The 19,488-nt window shown below is 45.7% G+C and overlaps 1 protein-coding gene across 2 annotated transcripts; it reads right to left on the bottom strand.

Moving 5' to 3' along the window:
- Positions 1-6,607: 6,607 nt before the first annotated feature.
- Positions 6,608-17,873, bottom strand: myc (MYC proto-oncogene, bHLH transcription factor). Of its 2 annotated transcripts, none has more exons than XM_012964474.3 (3): positions 17,578-17,873; positions 8,649-9,348; positions 6,608-8,166 (listed from the first exon to the last, which is right to left on the bottom strand). In XM_012964474.3, the coding sequence occupies exons 2-3, from the start codon at positions 9,322-9,324 to the stop codon at positions 7,586-7,588; spliced, it is 1,257 nt and encodes a 418-aa protein (XP_012819928.1). In that variant the 5' UTR covers positions 9,325-9,348; positions 17,578-17,873; the 3' UTR covers positions 6,608-7,585.
- Positions 17,874-19,488: the final 1,615 nt, after the last annotated feature.

The following is a 19,488-nucleotide window of genomic DNA, read 5'->3' as shown; positions in this document are numbered from 1 at the left end:
GCCAATCATTAAATCTAACTGAAGCGAGTCCTTTATGAATAATGATGGGGTATAAAGTGAATATAATTTAGGGTTGATCCAGTCTTGCTTTGCCTTTCTATCTAACAGCATGGCTATTACTTCTAGACATGCACAGCAGCGCTCTAGCAGTCTCTTGTGAATGTAATGATTTCCAAGTGACGTAATGGGCGAGTGCTTTTCTTGGCCCAGGTAATGATATGAAAGCGCTCCCTTGTTAAAAATGCATTTTTTTTTCACAGACTATTCCTGGAATGTATTGAGAACACATACGGTAAATCAAAACGCTTGCCTGACACTAGAGAAAATATTTCTGATTCAGTATTATGCCCCATCAACTGTTATCTTTCACTTAGTCATGAGCAGCTCCTCGGAATATGATGTTAATGCTTGGCGCGCCTCCCAAAAACCGCACTTCAAAGAGGAAAGGGCTAGAATGTATTTCCATCCTCAATGCCCTCCTTGTGTGTATCTCACTCTCACTCATTTCTATTCATAGAGGCAATTTTACCTTTTTATTTGTGAGAATGAATGAATGGCAGCCCTTGCAGTCTTCATTAATTATGTTGCCTACTTCTGTACTTTTTATGTGCTCTCTGTTCCCTATCCTTCCTATTCAATTAGCTTGAAGTGTGTAGAATTTGGTTGTGTGTTCTATAGGATTCCCTTTAGACTAATGGCTGGCAGGACATTTTCTCAGCCAGCATGGAAGCTAGCTGAGAAGGCTATTCTGGTACTAATATCTACAGTTAGTATTAGTGGTTGTATATATAGTTTATGTATGTGAGTGGATAGATAGGTCAGTATGGGTCTGTATGTGAGTGGATAGATAGGTCAGTATGGGTCTGTATGTGAGTGGGTAGATAGGTCAGTGTGGGTCTGTATGTGAGTGGATAGATAGGTCAGTGTGGGTCTGTATGTGAGTGGATAGATAGGTCAGTGTGGGTCTGTATGTGAGTGGATAGATAGGTCAGTGTGGGTCTGTATGTGAGTGGATAGATAGGTCAGTGTGGGTCTGTATGTGAGTGGATAGATAGGTCAGTGTGGGTCTGTATGTGAGTGGATAGATAGGTCAGTATGGGTCTGTATGTGAGTGGATAGATAGGTCAGTGTGGGTCTGTATGTGAATGGATAGATAGGTCAGTGTGGGTCTGTATGTGAGTGGATAGGTAGGTCAGTATGGGTCTGTATGTGAGTGGATAGGTCAGTATGGGTCTGTATGTGAGTGGATAGATAGGTCAGTATGGGTCTGTATGTGAGTGGATAGGTCAGTGTGGGTCTGTATGTGAGTGGATAGGTCAGTATGGGTCTGTATGTGAGTGGATAGGTCAGTATGGGTCTGTATGTGAGTGGATAGGTCAGTATGGGTCTGTATGTGAGTGGATAGATAGGTCAGTATGGGTCTGTATGTGAGTGTATAGATAGGTCAGTGTGGGTCTGTATGTGAGTGGATAGATAGGTCAGTATGGGTCTGTATGTGAGTGGATAGATAGGTCAGTGTGGGTCTGTATGTGAGTGGATAGATAGGTCAGTATGGGTCTGTATGTGAGTGTATAGATAGGTCAGTATGGGTCTGTATGTGAGTAGATAGATAGGTCAGTGTGGGTCTGTATGTGAGTGGATAGGTAGGTCAGTATGGGTCTGTATGTGAGTGTATAGATAGGTCAGTATGGGTCTGTATGTGAGTGGATAGATAGGTCAGTATGAGTCTGTATGTGAGTGGATAGATAGGTCAGTATGGGTCTGTATGTGAGTGGATAGGTCAGTGTGGGTCTGTATGTGAGTGGATAGATAGGTCAGTGTGGGTCTGTATGTGAGTGGATAGATAGGTCAGTATGGGTATGTATGTGAGTGGATAGGTCAGTATGGGTCTGTATGTGAGTGGATAGATAGGTCAGTGTGGGTCTGTATGTGAGTGGATAGATAGGTCAGTGTGGGTCTGTATGTGAGTGGATAGATAGGTCAGTGTGGGTCTGTATGTGAGTGGATAGATAGGTCAGTGTGGGTCTGTATGTGAGTGGATAGGTCAGTATGGGTCTGTATGTGAGTGGATAGATAGGTCAGTGTGGGTCTGTATGTGAGTGGATAGATAGGTCAGTATGGGTATGTATGTGAGTGGATAGGTCAGTGTGGGTCTGTATGTGAGTGGATAGATAGGTCAGTATGGGTCTGTATGTGAGTGGATAGATAGGTCAGTATGGGTATGTATGTGAGTGGATAGGTCAGTGTGGGTCTGTATGTGAGTGGATAGATAGGTCAGTGTGGGTCTGTATGTGAGTGGATAGATAGGTCAGTATGGGTATGTATGTGAGTGGATAGGTCAGTATGGGTCTGTATGTGAGTGGATAGATAGGTCAGTGTGGGTCTGTATGTGAGTGGATAGATAGGTCAGTGTGGGTCTGTATGTGAGTGGATAGATAGGTCAGTGTGGGTCTGTATGTGAGTGGATAGGTCAGTATGGGTCTGTATGTGAGTGGATAGATAGGTCAGTATGGGTCTGTATGTGAGTGGATAGGTCAGTGTGGGTCTGTATGTGAGTGTATAGATAGGTCAGTATGGGTCTGTATGTGAGTGGATAGGTCAGTGTGGGTCTGTATGTGAGTGTATAGATAGGTCAGTATGGGTCTGTATGTGAGTGGATAGATAGGTCAGTATGGGTCTGTATGTGAGTGGATAGATAGGTCAGTATGGGTCTGTATGTGAGTGGATAGGTCAGTATGGGTTTGTATGTGAGTGGATAGATAGGTCAGTATGGGTCTGTATGTGAGTGGATAGATAGGTCAGTATGGGTCTGTATGTGAGTGTATAGATAGGTCAGTATGGGTCTGTATGTGAGTGGATAGGTCAGTATGGGTTTGTATGTGAGTGGATAGATAGGTCAGTATGGGTCTGTATGTGAGTGGATAGATAGGTCAGTATGGGTCTGTATGTGAGTGTATAGATAGGTCAGTATGGGTTTGTATGTGAGTGGATAGATAGGTCAGTATGGGTCTGTATGTGAGTGGATAGATAGGTCAATATGGGTCTGTATGTGAGTGGATAGATAGGTCAGTATGGGTCTGTATGTGAGTGGATAGGTCAGTATGGGTCTGTATGTGAGTGGATAGATAGGTCAGTATGGGTCTGTATGTGAGTGTATAGATAGGTCAGTGTGGGTCTGTATGTGAGTGGATAGATAGGTCAGTATGGGTCTGTATGTGAGTGGATAGATAGGTCAATATGGGTCTGTATGTGAGTGGATAGGTCAGTATGGGTCTGTATGTGAGTGGATAGATAGGTCAGTATGGGTCTGTATGTGAGTGGATAGATAGGTCAGTATGGGTCTGTATGTGAGTGGATAGGTCAGTATGGGTCTGTATGTGAGTGGATAGATAGGTCAGTATGGGTCTGTATGTGAGTGTATAGATAGGTCAGTGTGGGTCTGTATGTGAGTGGATAGATAGGTCAGTATGGGTCTGTATGTGAGTGGATAGATAGGTCAGTATGGGTCTGTATGTGAGTGTATAGATAGGTAAGTATAGGGTGTGGGTGCTGGGTTTACTTGGATGGGTTGAACTTGATTGACTCTGGACTTTTTTCAACCCTATGTAACTATGTAACTAACTATGGAAGCGCCCGATCCCATCTATGTAGTTAGATATCTAAGCTCAAAAATGTTATTGTGTATGTTTTTCAGTGGCGATAGACAATTTCCATTGGAGTCAATGCGGGAAGCAAGGGCAGTTTGGGTGTCATTCCACTGAATTCAATACAAAGGCAGAGAATACATCCCATGTACCAGTAGCCTTAAGGTAAGTCATTGACTTGCTAATTGCCCGACCTCTGATCAAGCAAGGAAATATTTAACTGTAATTAGGACTTCGTGGAAATTAGCATTCTTGAATTTCAGAGCTCTCTGGATAATAGATCCCATACCTATAATTAGAAGAATAAACATCAATTGCAAAATGACAATAGAATTTGTGGATTCCGCTCGATAATCTGGATAGCAGCTTCTCAGTGAAATCAACATGTCTCTAGTTGGCAGTTGTCTACCTTGTCGGTTACTGGTTGGCAGTGGCCCATTGTCCAGGGCTTCAGGCAGCTCCAGAACCTGCAATTGGGCCGAGTAGGACATCAGCAGCAGCGTTCCAAGAGCAGCTTACCTTATTCCTGAGTTAAAAGTGAACGGTAAGACCTCCTCAACCATAAAGTTATTACTGTATGTGGTCTCCTTCTCGTTTCCCAATGGATTTTTGGTGTCTGAGACCCATGCAAATAAAATAAGTTGCCTAAGGACACATGGAACTGACTGGGAAGGGAACTGGATTTTCCTCAGTGATTAGTGTATCTGTTTATCTCACCCTCCTACACATATATGTACATGAGTCACCTTAGAGGTAGCTTATCAATCAAGCCTCATTTGCTGGCTATTTAAATGTAGCAGCTTTTCAAAGAGTGGAATGCATTGTGCCTCAGGCAAGGCCTTGTGTCAAACACAAACTGGTGATGTCCCTATTACAATTCTATTTGGCTGCCTTCCCTCAGGGGAGCTTGCATAATTGGCAAGGGAGCTCAACCTCAAGGCTAATTAGGGTGAGATTTGGAAAGGAAGACTGAAAGCCCATCTTAGGTGAGATTTAGGGTGGGGGAAATCCCAATTTGGATTAGGTTTTGCTGTACTTGATCTTGGAACTATGGCCAAATGGCAGATACATAGCTAAAAAGGGCCCTTACCAGCCCCACCCTACAATAACATTATCAGTGTTTGGTCCTTAGGGTCGCCATACATGGGCAGATTTCAGCTGCCAATTCTGCTCCTGTATGGCCTACCCAACCGATATCAGGCCTAAAATTGGCCAGTTCTCAACTGGGAAGGTTTGATTTTCTTGTTGGATTGGGGGCCACATCAACTCCTATATACCCACTGTTTTAATTGGGCCAAATGATCGAATTAGCCTATCACCCACCATATCAGGAGACGATCCGCTCATTTGGCAACCTCGCCATATGAGTGGATCACACCTTTTTACATTCAATTGGCCCACTGTAAATTCATGTTACATTGTGAATGACTCCCAGACACATTTGTGGCTTTCAGAAGCTGACAGGTAGGGAAAGTATGTTACAAACCAAGCAGTTGCCAAGACTTATATGATGTATAATGCCATGACCCAGTCATAGATATTTCAGGGGGATATTGCATGATTTATTTCCAGTGCCATCTCATTAATGAATTAAAAGCACATAAATATAGCTGAAAATCCTTCTACAGTCCTCCAAGACCACCCATAGTCTATGTGTTCAAGGTCTAATGTCAAGGCAACAGGTGGGGCTACCCTAGTGACAGATATTGATTTATACACCCAAAAAAACCCTGAGTCACTGAAACTTGGACTCTTGTGAAATTGGATTGATTGATGAAATTGGATTGGGTCTGAGTTTCTGGGGCCGACATGGGAATCAAATGCAACCTCCAAGAATATTTGTACTACACATTACTGGAGACTCTGTAGTAGCTGAACCTAAAGTTAAACTGGCCCAGGCCTATGGCTGTCATTGGGAGTTTTTATTTGAGCAACAGCTGGAAACACAAATTAAACACCACAGCCATAAAGCAACTGTATTATAAGCTCATAAAATATGTCCCCGTGTGAGGTGCTGAAGAACCACAAGCCTCAGCTGTGTTAACTAATGTAATGCTGGCATTTACAGATTCCTTAATACTCGTTAATTCCCTTCTGTATGGTATTATGTAATGCAAGTATTTTATACTATCTATTATACCTAAAAAAAGGTGGATACAAACATTGTGGTCCAGTATGTAACCCATTCCGTTCATATGCCCCCCTCCCCCTGAGCTGTAGGACAGACCTTGCTTGTTACAGATTACATCAGCAGAGTTCCATCTGTTGGAGAAAAGTTGCCAAGTGGTCCAAAAGTCAAAAGCAGCTGACTTTCTCAGTCATCCTATGTAACGGGATATCTCCAACTACTAAACTCTTCAGGCCCTTCTCTATGTACTGAATGGGATAATCCAGCCCTTTTATCATAAACTGTAAATTAGGTAGGCGTTCCTACAAAGTACTACATTGTGTAGCATGGAACCAGTCCTCCCTACGATATCCTTGCAAATGAGTGACGTCACAAGAGCTATGATGCCACAATCACTCTCCCCTACCCGATGCTTAGTGAAGTCATCAGTTATAATTGCTGCTTAGTGGTGTAAATTGTATCACATGACTCAGTGAAACTTGTATTATAGTAAAAAGCACCCCCTTGCTGTAAAATATGTCAATATACAGTTTGGTCATTTCCCTATGAGACCAAACTGTAAATTATATCCTTATAAACTGTGCTTAGTGATGTAATTTGTCACATGACTCACTAAAACTTGTATATTACAATAAAGTACTCCCTGAGGATATTAGTTCCTATATTTTACAATAGGGGGTAGTTTATTTACTATATTATAAGCCACCCTGGAGCTCCATGACGTGTTGCTTAGATGGTCAGGGAACTCCTTGGTGACTTACAATATCCTTATATGTTACAATAGGGGGTACATTACTCACTATATATGGTACATTGTAAGAAAAAGCAAACGATGCAACAGGATTTTGTGTTTATTTTTTTAACTTGATTTTTATTTTCTGAAGCTTATTCCAAACAGCTTGCCATGTTAAAAGTCACTATATCATTATGGGATGTTGGAGCCCCATCTGAATAGTTTCATCTTAAGTAAAACAAGCCAAACAAATGATGAATTTTTCAGACCAGCATGTTATAATATCTTTAAGAGAATCAATATAGAAACAGCAGACCGCGTCTGTGTTGCTAGGAAAGACCACTACCCTGCCGCTACAACAGGACGCCTTGAGCAGCCAGCAGGTTAGAGGGTTTTTCATATGACGAGGATACAGGGGATGGGATAATATTATGTACTTTTAGCATTTTTTAGATACATGTTGGTCAGTGCCTTCTTCATCAGTTCTTCAGAAACTGGTACAACTAGCTCCAATACAGAATTATCCAAATGAAACTCGAAGATAAATGTTTTTTTTTTTTAAATAAACGAAAACATAAAAAGTTCATTAAATGCGTCATGGCAGCAAAACACCAAAGTTTTGCACTTTTTTTTTTTTCTTGCGCCATAGCTGTTAGAGAAGTGAATACAATAATTTCTATAACGATCTATTAATGATATTATAGATGAGTCAGCGATGATGTATATATTTAAGCTATTTAGAGCCAAACTTCAGGAATTTGTTTGTTTATAAGAAAAATAAATGTTTTAAATACAAAGGTTGTAAAACAACAATAACAACAAAAAGTTGGCAAATATACCCCTCAAGCAGGAAAACAAAAAAAAAAAAACAAAACAGTCCCATAATACCCAAATCCCAGTATTGAGGCAGTTTTAAGGTGCTGGCAGAATCTGAGACCATGCCAAGGTTGTGTAGTTGTGAAATCATCTGCATGCAGTTGTCCGTGTTCTACAAAATCAGTTTTGTAGTAGGTCTCGAGGAAGAGACAACCTTGATATAGACTGTCACAGTTTATAAAGTGTAAATAAAGAGTTTGTTATTTAGACAACCAAGTTCCTTAGCTGTTGCAGTCTCTGTTTTAACTGCTCTCTCCTGTACTTTAACTGTTCTGTTTCCCGTATGAGCCGTCGCTCATCCTCCTGCATAGAAACGACGTATTCTGTTGCCTTTTTGAGGATGACGACTTTGGGCGCCTTCTCGTTATTGGCCACCTCCGGTACCTGGTCGCGCAGGGCGAAGAAGCTCAACTTGAGCTCGTTCCGCCTCTGACGCTCTAAAACGTTGTGTGTCCGCCTCTTGTCGTTCTCTTCGGAATCAGAGGACCTGGGACTGCTGCACTTGCGGTTATTGCTGATCTGTTTGAGGACCCTGGCGTTGCTTTCTAGCTTCGCCCTCTTGGAAGAAACATAGTCCACTTTGGTTGAGGGGGACGCTGCGTAGTTGTGTTGGTGAATGGGAACGTGACACCTCTTCAGAACTAATGGGCTGTGGTGGGGTCTAGATGGCTGCGAGTGAGAGCTGGATTCCATTCGCTTGGATGCCGTCTGCCTTTTTTCCACCGTGACAACATCAATCTCTTCTTCCTCATCACAGTCTTCATCCTCGTCTTCCGGTTCCTCTTCTAAAATAAGAGAAATAGACATTTATTGTGGGCTTCTACAGATTTCAACGTTAAACAAGCATTTGTTTCAATAGCATTGAAGAAGCAGCAGGTCAAAGAGCATGTATTGCTTTATATGTGCAAGGGGGGCTTCACACTGCAGTGTTAATTAAAGAAAACGTGGGGTGGGGGGGGGCAAGAGCAGTTCTTAGAAAGCATTTGGCGTCTGCTTACCCACACAGTCCTGCCTTGAACCTCTCTCCTGACTAGCAGAGCCCCACCCACCTACTGCAATGCTGCAGATCTCCCAGCATTTCACTGAGATAAGGGCAACTTTCACTGAGCTATGACAGTTCGTTAGGGAGGGGGGGAAAACCCTGACAGATTAACACATGCAACTCACTAAATCTGCTGGTCATTTGCCACCAAGGCAGGGAGAGGCAACAGAACAAAAAAAAAAAAAAAAAAGGGAGGGGGTTGAGTAAAAGAATATGTCAGCTTACCTGATTCACTGCTGCTGCTGTTGCTGCTGATCGGTGGCGTTTCCAACATGAGGTCTTGGCAAGGTGAGCTGGCGTTGGAAATGCTGTCATTCAGAGGGTATGGGAAAACCACCGAAGGGTCAACACAATCCGAGCTGGGGTCCTGGAGGAATCCATGGCTGCTCCGAGTCCCTCCGAGACTGAGGCTCCCATGGCATGAAGGAGACTTAAGTGGGCTCTGCTCTGGTGGACTCTGGCACTGAGAAGAAGACAGAGCACTCTCTTTCCTAGAAGCCTGGTAGGATGCCAGCTTCTCAGATACCACTTTCTCAAGCTTGGCTGCCGCCGAGAAGCCGCTCCACATACAGTCCTGTATGACGATAGACTTCAGCAAGGCTTCATCGTCCGCCTCGCAGATAAAGCTCTGGTTGACCATGTCCCCTCCCAGGAATTCGGTCACCATCTCCAGCTGATCAGCCGTAGAGGGGAAAAGGCTGGACTGGCTGGATCTGCGGCTGGGTGACAGGGGTGGGGTGGGGAGCAGCTCAAACTTCTTCCAGATGTCCTCACTGGGGGCCGGCGGCTGCAGTCGGCTTTGCTGGTGGTAGAAGTTCTCCTCCTCCAGAAAGAAGAAGCAGGGCTGCAAGTCATAGTCGTAGTCGTAGTTCTTGCTGGGGAAATTGGCATTAAGAGGCATCCTTCCTCCCCTCCGAGTGGTCTCCTGCAAGAAGAACAGAGCAGGCATTATAGCAACGCTCAAGCACAAGAGGGAGGGCACAACTGCTATTACACATGGTTTAAATACCTTTCCTGCAGAGACCTTTAAACCCATAACCGGCACAACCTGCGCTCTCCAGCTGCTCCTGAACTACAGCTGTTCCGACCGTCCTGGCAGTTGTAGTTCGGCAGCAGCTGGAAGAGCCACAGGTTGTCCTAAAACTGTTGGCTGTCAGGGGATTCTGGGATTCGTAGTAAAAGCCTGCTGCCATTAAAATGGTTATTGTATCCATAAAAAAAGTGTCAAAATCCTTAATCGTATCAGACTGCCCCCCCCCTTTAGCAGATGAAGGGGTGGACAGGTCTGCAGAATCCCAATGTGGCACATCCAGAGCCAGGCGGGGACACGCCACTCCTACAGCTCCGTGTAGGTGGATTAGGGGGCACCCAGGGATGGGCAGGGCTGGACTTACAGAAAGAAAGGGGGCCCCTGACAGGAAGATACCACCTCTCATCCAAGGTGGACGGATTCACACATATCAGGCATGTCCAACTGGCAAACCCTCCAGCTGTTGCTGCAATTCAATAGCAGCTGTAGGGGCTGCCAGGCAGACACCCCTTGATATCAATGCATTCAGTGTATCCAATATCCTCCCCCCATCAGAATGAGGGTTAATGCCCTTCCCTAAGGGGGAATCGACATGGCAGCACCCATATAGCAGCTCCACGTCTCCTTCCAGCAAAAGGCAAGAACATTCCATAGAAAGTGAGAAATCCTGCCCCTTCCATGCAGGAGACAGAGAGCGGCAGAACCCAGCCCATTCCATGCGGGGACTGCCCAGAACAATCCACTGACAGCTAGGAACCATGGAGGCAGCCGGTAACCATAGGGAGAGCCGGATCCTTACCCAAGCAATGCCGGGATACACTTCCAATAGTCCGAATAATGAAGCTGTAGCGCTTGTAAATCCACAGGCTGTCGTGCCTCTCCCTTCTCTCTCAGAGCCGGCGGGGCTTTCAATGTCGCTGCGATTCCCACTCCTCCTCCTGCAGTAATAGCAGCAGCAGCCGGACCACAAGCTTCCCCACTCGCTCCCCGCACACAGACTGGCACTGAAAAAGCTGCAACTCAGCCTTATATAGCGCCGGCTCTCCCGCCAAATGGGCGCACTCGTACACTGAGAGGCTTTTCTCTATGGAACTCATACGGGGGCGGGGCCGGGGCGGGGCCTACGCATCTGTCCTTCTAAGCGCTGTGTGTGGTTTTCTACTAGGATCAGAGTAAGGTACAAGGGAGAGGGGCGGGGTGAGCGCACTACTGCGGGATTTAACTCTTCCCTGCTCCTTCTGACATTTAACTCTTTCGACATCAATTGCTTTTCTTTCCATGAGGCAGAATCAGAAGCCTCTTGCCTACTACAGCGCCCATTTCTTTCTAATAGTAATGCCCGTACCAGCCGGGCACCCCCCCATGCCTCAATAGTAATGCAGTCGGCTACAGGCTGCTTTCAACCCTCTCTACATTTTCCCCTCAGAGTCTATAGAGCCCAAGTGGCAGCTGCTGGGCAATGGGGGAGTGTGAGAGAAAACTAAAGGGGAAATTCACCCTTTTTTTGCTTTCTGTACAATGAAATAAGATGTCATTCTAAGCAGCTTCCCACATTGGCATTGCTTCATTGGAAATGAATGTGTATTGGAAAGCTGTTTCTAAGCATATTATGAAGCAAAACTGTTTTATTTGGGTATAGTTCCCCTTTAATCAAATTACAACATTGTTAGAACCTATATTAACAGATTTTTGTGACACAGGTACAAAAGAAGATATTCAGTCTGACTGGAGGGGCCCTGGTACAACTGGCAGACTGAGGATTGTGGGAAAATAAAGTACAGACTACTGACTTAGCATGAGAGGAGCTGGCAGGTAGGGCCCCCGGGGGATTCTCTGCTCACACAGAGGCTTTCAGTTCAGCAAGAGCGCTACAGTCAGTATAAAGGGGCCTCCAGCAGGGCCACCCTATGGGGCCCCAGAGAGGGAGAGAGAGAGCGGCTGAATGTGCTGTGTCAGTGGCTTCCTCCTCCCCAGCTTTCACTGGATTCTCAGCAGCACAGAGCAGCCCAATGGCATTTCTAAGAAACACCGAGGAGGTGCCAGATAGAGCCTTCCTGCAGCCGCCACTTTCCCTCTGCGCTGCACCCTGACACCTTCACCTTATCCTGCTCAGCAGCTCAGGTTACTGGGAAATAAAAGGAAGAAAATTAAATAATGGGACACAAACAGCAGGAGGAGAAGGAAATCCCCTGTAATGTGCACTTAACTCTATAATGTGCACCTTGCCCCTAAGCATTCCATTGTTATGGTAGAGGGGTGGCGGTGGGGGGTCTGCTAGGTATAGAGGGGGAGAGACAGAACAGACTTTATATTGTTATACATTAGTCCCTGCCCCTGTAGAGCTTACAATCTAAGGCCCCTATCCCAGTCATTATATTGGGAGCCACATAACCTGCCTGTATGCCTTATTACTGCTCAGAACCTGATTACATTACAGAACTTGGCCCAACAGAAACTCATTTTAGGGGCCCTCTAGGAGATTTGGCATAAACATATTGTTTAGGTGCACCACCTATACCTCCTGCCCCCCTATACCTCCTACCCCCCCATTCCCAGCAGGGGCCCTCTATACCTCCTACCCCCCCTTCCCAGCAGGGGCCCTCTATACCTCCTACCCCCCCTTCCCAGCAGGGGCCCTCTATACCTCCTACCCCCCCTTCCCAGCAGGGGCCCTCTATACCTCCTGCCCCCCCTTCCCAGCAGGGGCCCTCTATACCTCCTACCCCCCCTTCCCAGCAGGGGCCCTCTATACCTCCTGCCCCCCCCTTCTCAGCAGGGGCCCTCTATACCTCCTACCCCCCTTCCCAGCAGGGCCCCTCTATACCTCCTATCCCCCCTTCCCAGCAGGGGCCCTCTATACCTCCTACCCCCCCTTCCCAGCAGGGGCCCTCTATACCTCCTGCCCCCCTCCCCAGCAGGGGCCCTCTATACCTCCTACCCCCCCTTCCCAGCAGGGCCCTCTATACCTCCTGCCCCCCTCCCCAGCAGGGGGCCCTCTATACCTCCTACCCCCCCTTCTCAGCAGGGGCCCCTCTATACCTCCTACCCCCCCTTCTCAGCAGGGGCCCCTCTATACCTAATACCCCCCCTTCCCAGCAGGGGCCCTCTATACCTCCTACCCCCCCCCCCTTCCCAGCAGGGGCCCTCTATACCTCCTTCCCCCTCCCCAGCAGGGGCCCTCTATACCTCCTGCCCCCACACCCATCAGGACCCCCTCTACCTCCTGCCCTCCTCACCAACAGGCCCCCCTCTATACCTCTTGCCCCCCTTAGCTTCCAATATAGTTACCCCCCTGCTGACTCAGAACATGAGTGGGGGCTACATTTCTCTACGGTGCATGGAGAGGTTCAACTCCTCATTAGAAAAAGTCTGTTAATGAACTAATGGCTACAGCCGTATTCTCTGGCCTCATAGTAGAACTTCATTCATGCGCCTCTAATTCATGTACAGGAAATGGCTCAAACCACACTCATTTGTTCTGCTTTAAATGACAGAGAGAGAATGGACTAAGCAAGCAAGAACATCCTGATATATATCTAGATATGCACGCATTTATATATAGATCTCCCAGGGCTTCATTCAACAGTGTGCTACAACTCAAGTATCTGTTGCTATTTATTTTCCCCGGAGGCTCAGTATGTGGGTATATATAAATATATAGAGAGATGCAGCTGATCAGACACCCTGGGAGCAGAAATACTTTACTATGTGATAGAAAAAAACCTCACTGTTTCCTCTGCTGAGTTGACTGTTCCCATAGTTTAGGCTTGAGTGAATCAACAGCGCCCTCTACTGACCCAAAGAAAAAAAACTGTTAAAGGATAAAGGGTGATGGGTGGGGGTTTGGCATTGTTGAAAGCCTTCCCTTGCCTTGCCTCAACTCTTCTGAGCATTGTAATGAGTGACTGCCGAGCGGAGGGCCTCACATCATGACTAAGGTAATTTAGGGTAAAGAGAATGGCTGCTAAAGCTCCCGGATTATCATTCCGGGCCCCTTTCCAAATTACACTCCTAAACAAGTATTAAACAAAGAGGGGGGGGGGGGAGAGAAGGAAATGTTGAGCCCATGTGAAATAAAAGGGCACATTCACAAGCAGATATGGATTTGGATTTTCCAGCCCCTCAGCTGTTGCCGGGAAGAATGGAAACCGTATCATTCATCCGTCACACTGTATCCTAAAGATTCCCATACTGCGCAGTCATTTATTACCAAAGAAAAATTTCATAAGAAAGTGATTCGAATCGGGGGCTCACGCAGGAAATCCAAACGTTTGTGCAAATGAGCCCTAGAACCGTGCACAAAAACACATCTGTTGCAAGGATAATACCTTATAGCCGGTATTTACACTGCATTTATAGAATAGAAAATCCGTCTTTGTGGCGCCTTACACAGTGCAACACTTTCCCAACTCTCATTTAATCATTAGAGCAATAAAAAGTCACACAGAACCAGTAAAATGGATCTCGGGCTTTATAGTAGTTACAGAAATCTCAATATCCTTATAACTTACAGTAGGGGGTACATTATCCCTTATAATACATGAGTGATACTCAGAGTTCCCTGTATAACTCAGCCTGCAGCCTTGTGCCTTTATATGGGCACAGAACCCCTCAGTGACTGCTAATATCCTTATCATTTACAGTAGGGGGTACATTATCCCTTATAATACATGAGTGATACTCAGAGTTCCCTGTATAACTCAGCCTGCAGCCTTGTGCCTTTATATGGGCACAGAACCCCTCAGTGGCTTCTAATATCCTTATGATTTACAGTAGGGGGTACATACTCAAGGTTCCCTCACATCCATGCACTGTGACCATAGTGATGCATCTGGTGCGCGTTACACAGACCATTAGTGAAACAGCCCCTGAATGCCGAATTGTGTCAGTGTAGCCGTAAAACATCACCTGTGCTTTCCAACAGGTTCCGCAGCAGCTGCGTCACGCATTCCCCAAGATGTTCACTCTCGCAGGACAGAGGGGTTGCTGCCCCCCAGCATTGCAAGACGTCTGTGGGAGCTCAGGGTCAGCCTATTGATTTATGGTCTTTATTTCCAAACTTAATACCCTACCCACTCTTTCCTAGGGTGGGGGCACACTTGCCCTTATATGAAAAGTGGGATAATTAGTGAATAAGTGCAAGGGGCAGAAAGCCAAACTTAATACCCTACCTACTTTTTCCCAGGGTGGGGGCACCCTTTCCCAAGTGCAAGGGGCAGAAAGCTAACAGCGTGCTGCTGATCCAGACAACACGTGTATCTGATCCCCGGTGTCATTTATTGGCAGAACTGAGAGATGACATTTTTCTATCTCTCTGCTGGAGGGCCCCAGGTACCATGGAGTCTCTGTGCTACATGGGCCCCTGGGTAACATGCAATCTCTCCGCTAGATGGGCCCCTGGGTAACATGCAATCTCTCCGCTAGATGGGCCCCTGGGTAACATGCAATCTCTCCGCTAGATGGGCCCCTGGGTAACATGCAATCTCTCCGCTAGATGGGCCTGGGTATCTATCAACCCCTACTGATACTACAGACCTGTCCTCAGATCAGACTAACTTCCAGATGTTGAGCTACAAGCTGAAGGCTGTCAGGGGGTGCTGGGAGTTGTCTGTATTTGGGTGGCCACTCTCAAATCTCCATTCATTCTGCCCAGGAATAAAAGCCTCTCTCATATAATTTATATATATATATATTTATATATATATATATATATATATATATATATATATATATATATATATATACACACACACACACATACATACACCAACACACACACAATGGAATATTCTGTATCAGCCCCAGGCAGAGATCTATATTAATGAAAGGGGGGGGTCCTGACCTGCTAAGGTTGATTTCTATCCTGCTCAGTAAACGTTCCTTGCCCCACTGCGCACCATTCGCCACAATGTACCTCCTAGAGCTCTTCTTACACAACGTTCTGGCGCCACCTAGCTTACACTCCACACAAAATGGTTCTGTTGGCCGCCACAAATACATTTGCATAGTTTATTTCCTTTTTTATTGTATATATTTGTAACTTATTATACGTATTTGCTTATTATGCAAAGTTAATGATCTGGGGTAAGTGCCAGACTGGCAATCTGTGGATAATGGCAAATGCCAGAGGGGCTGCTGTAAGGTGCCACAGACAGTCACTATTTATTGGGCTGGGGGGGCTGTTTGTGCCTCTGGGTACTGGGAATGCCAGGGGGGCTGTAAGGTGCCACAGACAGTCACTATTTATTGGGCTGGGGGGGCTGTTTGTGCCTCTGGGTACTGGGAATGCCAGGGGGGCTGTAAGGTGCCACAGACAGTCACTATTTATTGGGCTGGGGGGGGGCTGTTTGTGCCTCTGGGTACTGGGAATGCCAGGGGGGCTGTAAGGTGCCACAGACAGTCACTATTTATTGGGCTGGGGGGACTGTTTGGGCCTCTGTGTACTGGAAATGCCAGGGACTATTTTTAATTCCAATATGGACCTGGGGTAGAATTGGGGACGGGTGGGGCAAGAGTAGGTGGGAAGATATATTTCAATATTTCAGAGTATTACCCCAAAAACTAGGGGGTACCACCCTCTGTAATGGCTTAGGGCAGTAGAACTGTATAAATACACCCCCAGTTAAACCCCCTATATAATTAGACAAGGATCATTATAAATGAGAGCCCAGTGGGAGTTGCAGTTTAGAAGCAACACTGGAGAATCTCAAGGAAACACAAACCCTATTGGGCAGATCTGGGATCCAATAGGATACGGTGCACATGAAAGAACAACAATCTTGTATAAACACAAACAGACCAACAAATTAACCCCATCACCATTCATTTACACATCAGTGTAACAACAGAGACAGCAGAGGGGGGGCCCCGGGAGTGTATCTGTACCAGCGGGGGGGCCGGCCCATTCACAGACAGGACGAGGGTTAGACTTCTAAGACTTAAAAGGCTTGTTCACATTTGAGTTAACTTTTAATATGTTATAGAATGCCCTATTCCTAGCAACTTTGCAAATGGTCTTCATTATTTTTTATAGTTTTTGAATTTGCAGCTTTCAAATGGGGGGGGGGGGGGGTCACCGACCTGAGCCAAAAATCTATTGCTCTGTGAGGCTACAGTTTTATTGTAATTGTTACTTTTTATTACTTATCTTTCTATTTACCACTGCCTGGTTGCTAAGGTAAATAAGACCCTAGCAACCAGAGAGCTGCTAAAATACCAAATGGAGAGCTGCAGAACAAAATTCTAAATAACTGAAAGACCATAAAAAATGAAGACCAATTGCAAATTCTCAGTATATGAATGTCTACATCATATTAAAAGCTAATTTTAAAGGTGAACTACCCCTTTAAATATCTGATCAGCAGTTTTCCAGTTTGGAGTTTCAGCAGTTAGCTGGTTGCTAGGGTCCAAATTACCTTAGCAACCAGGGAAATGTTTGAATGAGAGATTGATATAGAAATAGGAAATGACCTGAACTGTAAAAAAGTAACAATAACAGTAAAATTGGAGTCTAAAAAAACAATAGTTTTTTGGTCGGTGACCCCCATTTCAAAAGGTGCAAAAAGTTAGACAAAGAAGGTTAATAATTCAAAAAAGCAAAAAAAGATAATGAAGACCAATTGAAAAGTTGCTTAGAATTGTCCATTCTATAACATATTAAAAGTTAACTTAAAGGTGAACTACCCCATTAATGTTGCAGTTACTCTACACTGCTGGTTCCGACTCTTGAAACATTGTAGTGGGTTTCAGGGCCGGAACTAGGGGTAAGCAAAGGAGGCAAGCAAGTAGGGGTAACAGAATCGACCTGTCAGAGAGTCGTGGGGGTGCGGGGGGCATCTTGGGTGCCTTCAGCCTCATTGTATTTTTTGCAATGGCTATAGAAAGCAGTGTCTGCCTGCCCCTTTCTCTTCTCTGCACTGGAGGTTCTGACTTGTGAAACAATGTAGCAGCCAGGCACAGAGGGAGAATAGCAATTACATTTATAAGCAGACTGAAAGCCAATGGGAAAGGGCAATGGCTGCAGAACTCGCTGGGAATGACATTTCCTTCCATTTGGGCTGTTTTGGGGGGTTTATTTGCCCTTTAAGTTGCACAGATATCTCAGGATAAGGAAGAAGAGCTCACACTTTATCGGGGTCCCCGGGGAGCTGATAGAGATGTAGATCTCAGGATGGGCTCATCGCCTTTGATGCACCGGGGCAGCTGAACCGTCTCGCTCGGAGCCTCCTGTAACCCGATCGCGTTTCCCCGTCTCCCTCTTATCCTGCTTAATTAACAATTTGTTAATGTTTGTTTTCCTCAGCTGTGTCTGCGAATTCTTTGTCTCATGCGTCTTCAATACTCTGCTGCCAGCAAGGGGGGGCCCCAGGGCTCAGTGCAAGGGGGCCCCCAGACCAACACCCCCCACCGCAGAGTAGCCGCCAGAATGCAATTGCGCACAATTCAGGTATAGGGGGGAAATGTGCACCTCATTTTAACTGAACCCCCACCCTGCATAACTAATAAGCAGCTAATTAGCTACACGCTGCAGACTGCACTGGTTTCTGCACAGCTAAGTGCCTGCATCTAAATGAGTTACTAACCAGCCACACGGTGGGGGGGGGATTCAGTATCCAGTCACAAAGTGGGTAAGATGGTACCCTAAGAACAAGCTGCTGGGACTGTGTGTGTGTATAGTAAGGGCCAATCCCCTGCCACCATTTACACCCCACTGATACTCTTCCCATGGACCCCACTGCATCTCGGACACACACCTTTACTGCCTACCCCTAGCTCTGGCCCTGAAAGGAAGGTACGAAGCAGTAAATGGGTAGTGTGTATAGTAAGGCAAGTTGGTATCTGGGGAGGGTCTATAACTGTTGGATAGTGTGTATAGTAAGGCAAGAGACATTTATGTGGAGGGGCTGCATGATGATAATGATGTGAAGTTTCATACCCCAGGGTTGGCTTTGCCTCAGTGATAGAGATAGAATCAATACTTGACTTTCTGATGCTTTTAAGTAACTGAAATTATATATGATTTATGGCCAGTAGGGCTGTGCCATGCCTGGGCAAACACACTGCCAATAACTCCCAGCAGCCTTGGACTTTCAATGTATGTATTGAGTTGTAGTTCTACAACAAATGAAGGAATTACACTTGAAGAGCCTTGACATGAAGTGTTGCTGATGCCATCTCACTTTACTGCACACATAACCCCACCCAGTAGTTAATCTATAACCCATGGCAACCAATCCAGAATAAGCTCTGATCGGTCAGGTAGATTAAATGTAAGGAAAGCAAAATTATCATTGGTTGCTAGTCATTACCCCTTTGATACATGGCATTTTCTCTTCTGGCATATCTTAGCTGGGGGAGAAACTACTATACTGCCCTGTCAGCTTCCACTGACTTCAGTTAGACACCCCCCTGACACTGCTGGTAAAGATGGTTCCCAACCCAGAGACACATTCAGGCTGAGATACTACAATGTAGCTGAGTCAGGGGGTTCCCTCTGATGTCACTGAGGGGTTCTGTGCCCATATAAAGGCACAAGGCTGCAGGCTGAGTTATACAGGGAACTCTGAGTATCACTCATGTATTATAAGGGATACTGTACCCCCTACTGTAAATGATAAGGATATTAGCAGTCACTGAGGGGTTCTGTGCCCATATAAAGGCACAAGGCTGCAGGCTGAGTTATACAGGGAACTCTGAGTATCACTCATGTATTATAAGGGATAATGTACCCCCTACTGTAAATGATAAGGATATTAGCAGTCACTGAGGGGTTCTGTGCCCATATAAAGGCACAAGGCTGCAGGCTGAGTTATACAGGGAACTCTGAGTATCACTCATGTATTATAAGGGATAATGTACCCCCTACTGTAAATGATAAGGATATTAGCAGTCACTGAGGGGTTCTGTGCCCATATAAAGGCACAAGGCTGCAGGCTGAGTTATACAGGGAACTCTGAGTATCACTCATGTATTATAAGGGATAATGTACCCCCTACTGTAAATGATAAGGATATTAGCAGTCACTGAGGGGTTCTG

Source organism: Xenopus tropicalis, chromosome 6 (assembly GCF_000004195.4).
Source record: "Xenopus tropicalis strain Nigerian chromosome 6, UCB_Xtro_10.0, whole genome shotgun sequence".
NCBI classification, from domain to species: Eukaryota; Metazoa; Chordata; class Amphibia; order Anura; family Pipidae; genus Xenopus; species Xenopus tropicalis.
This window is presented reverse-complemented; position numbering and strand designations above follow the sequence as displayed.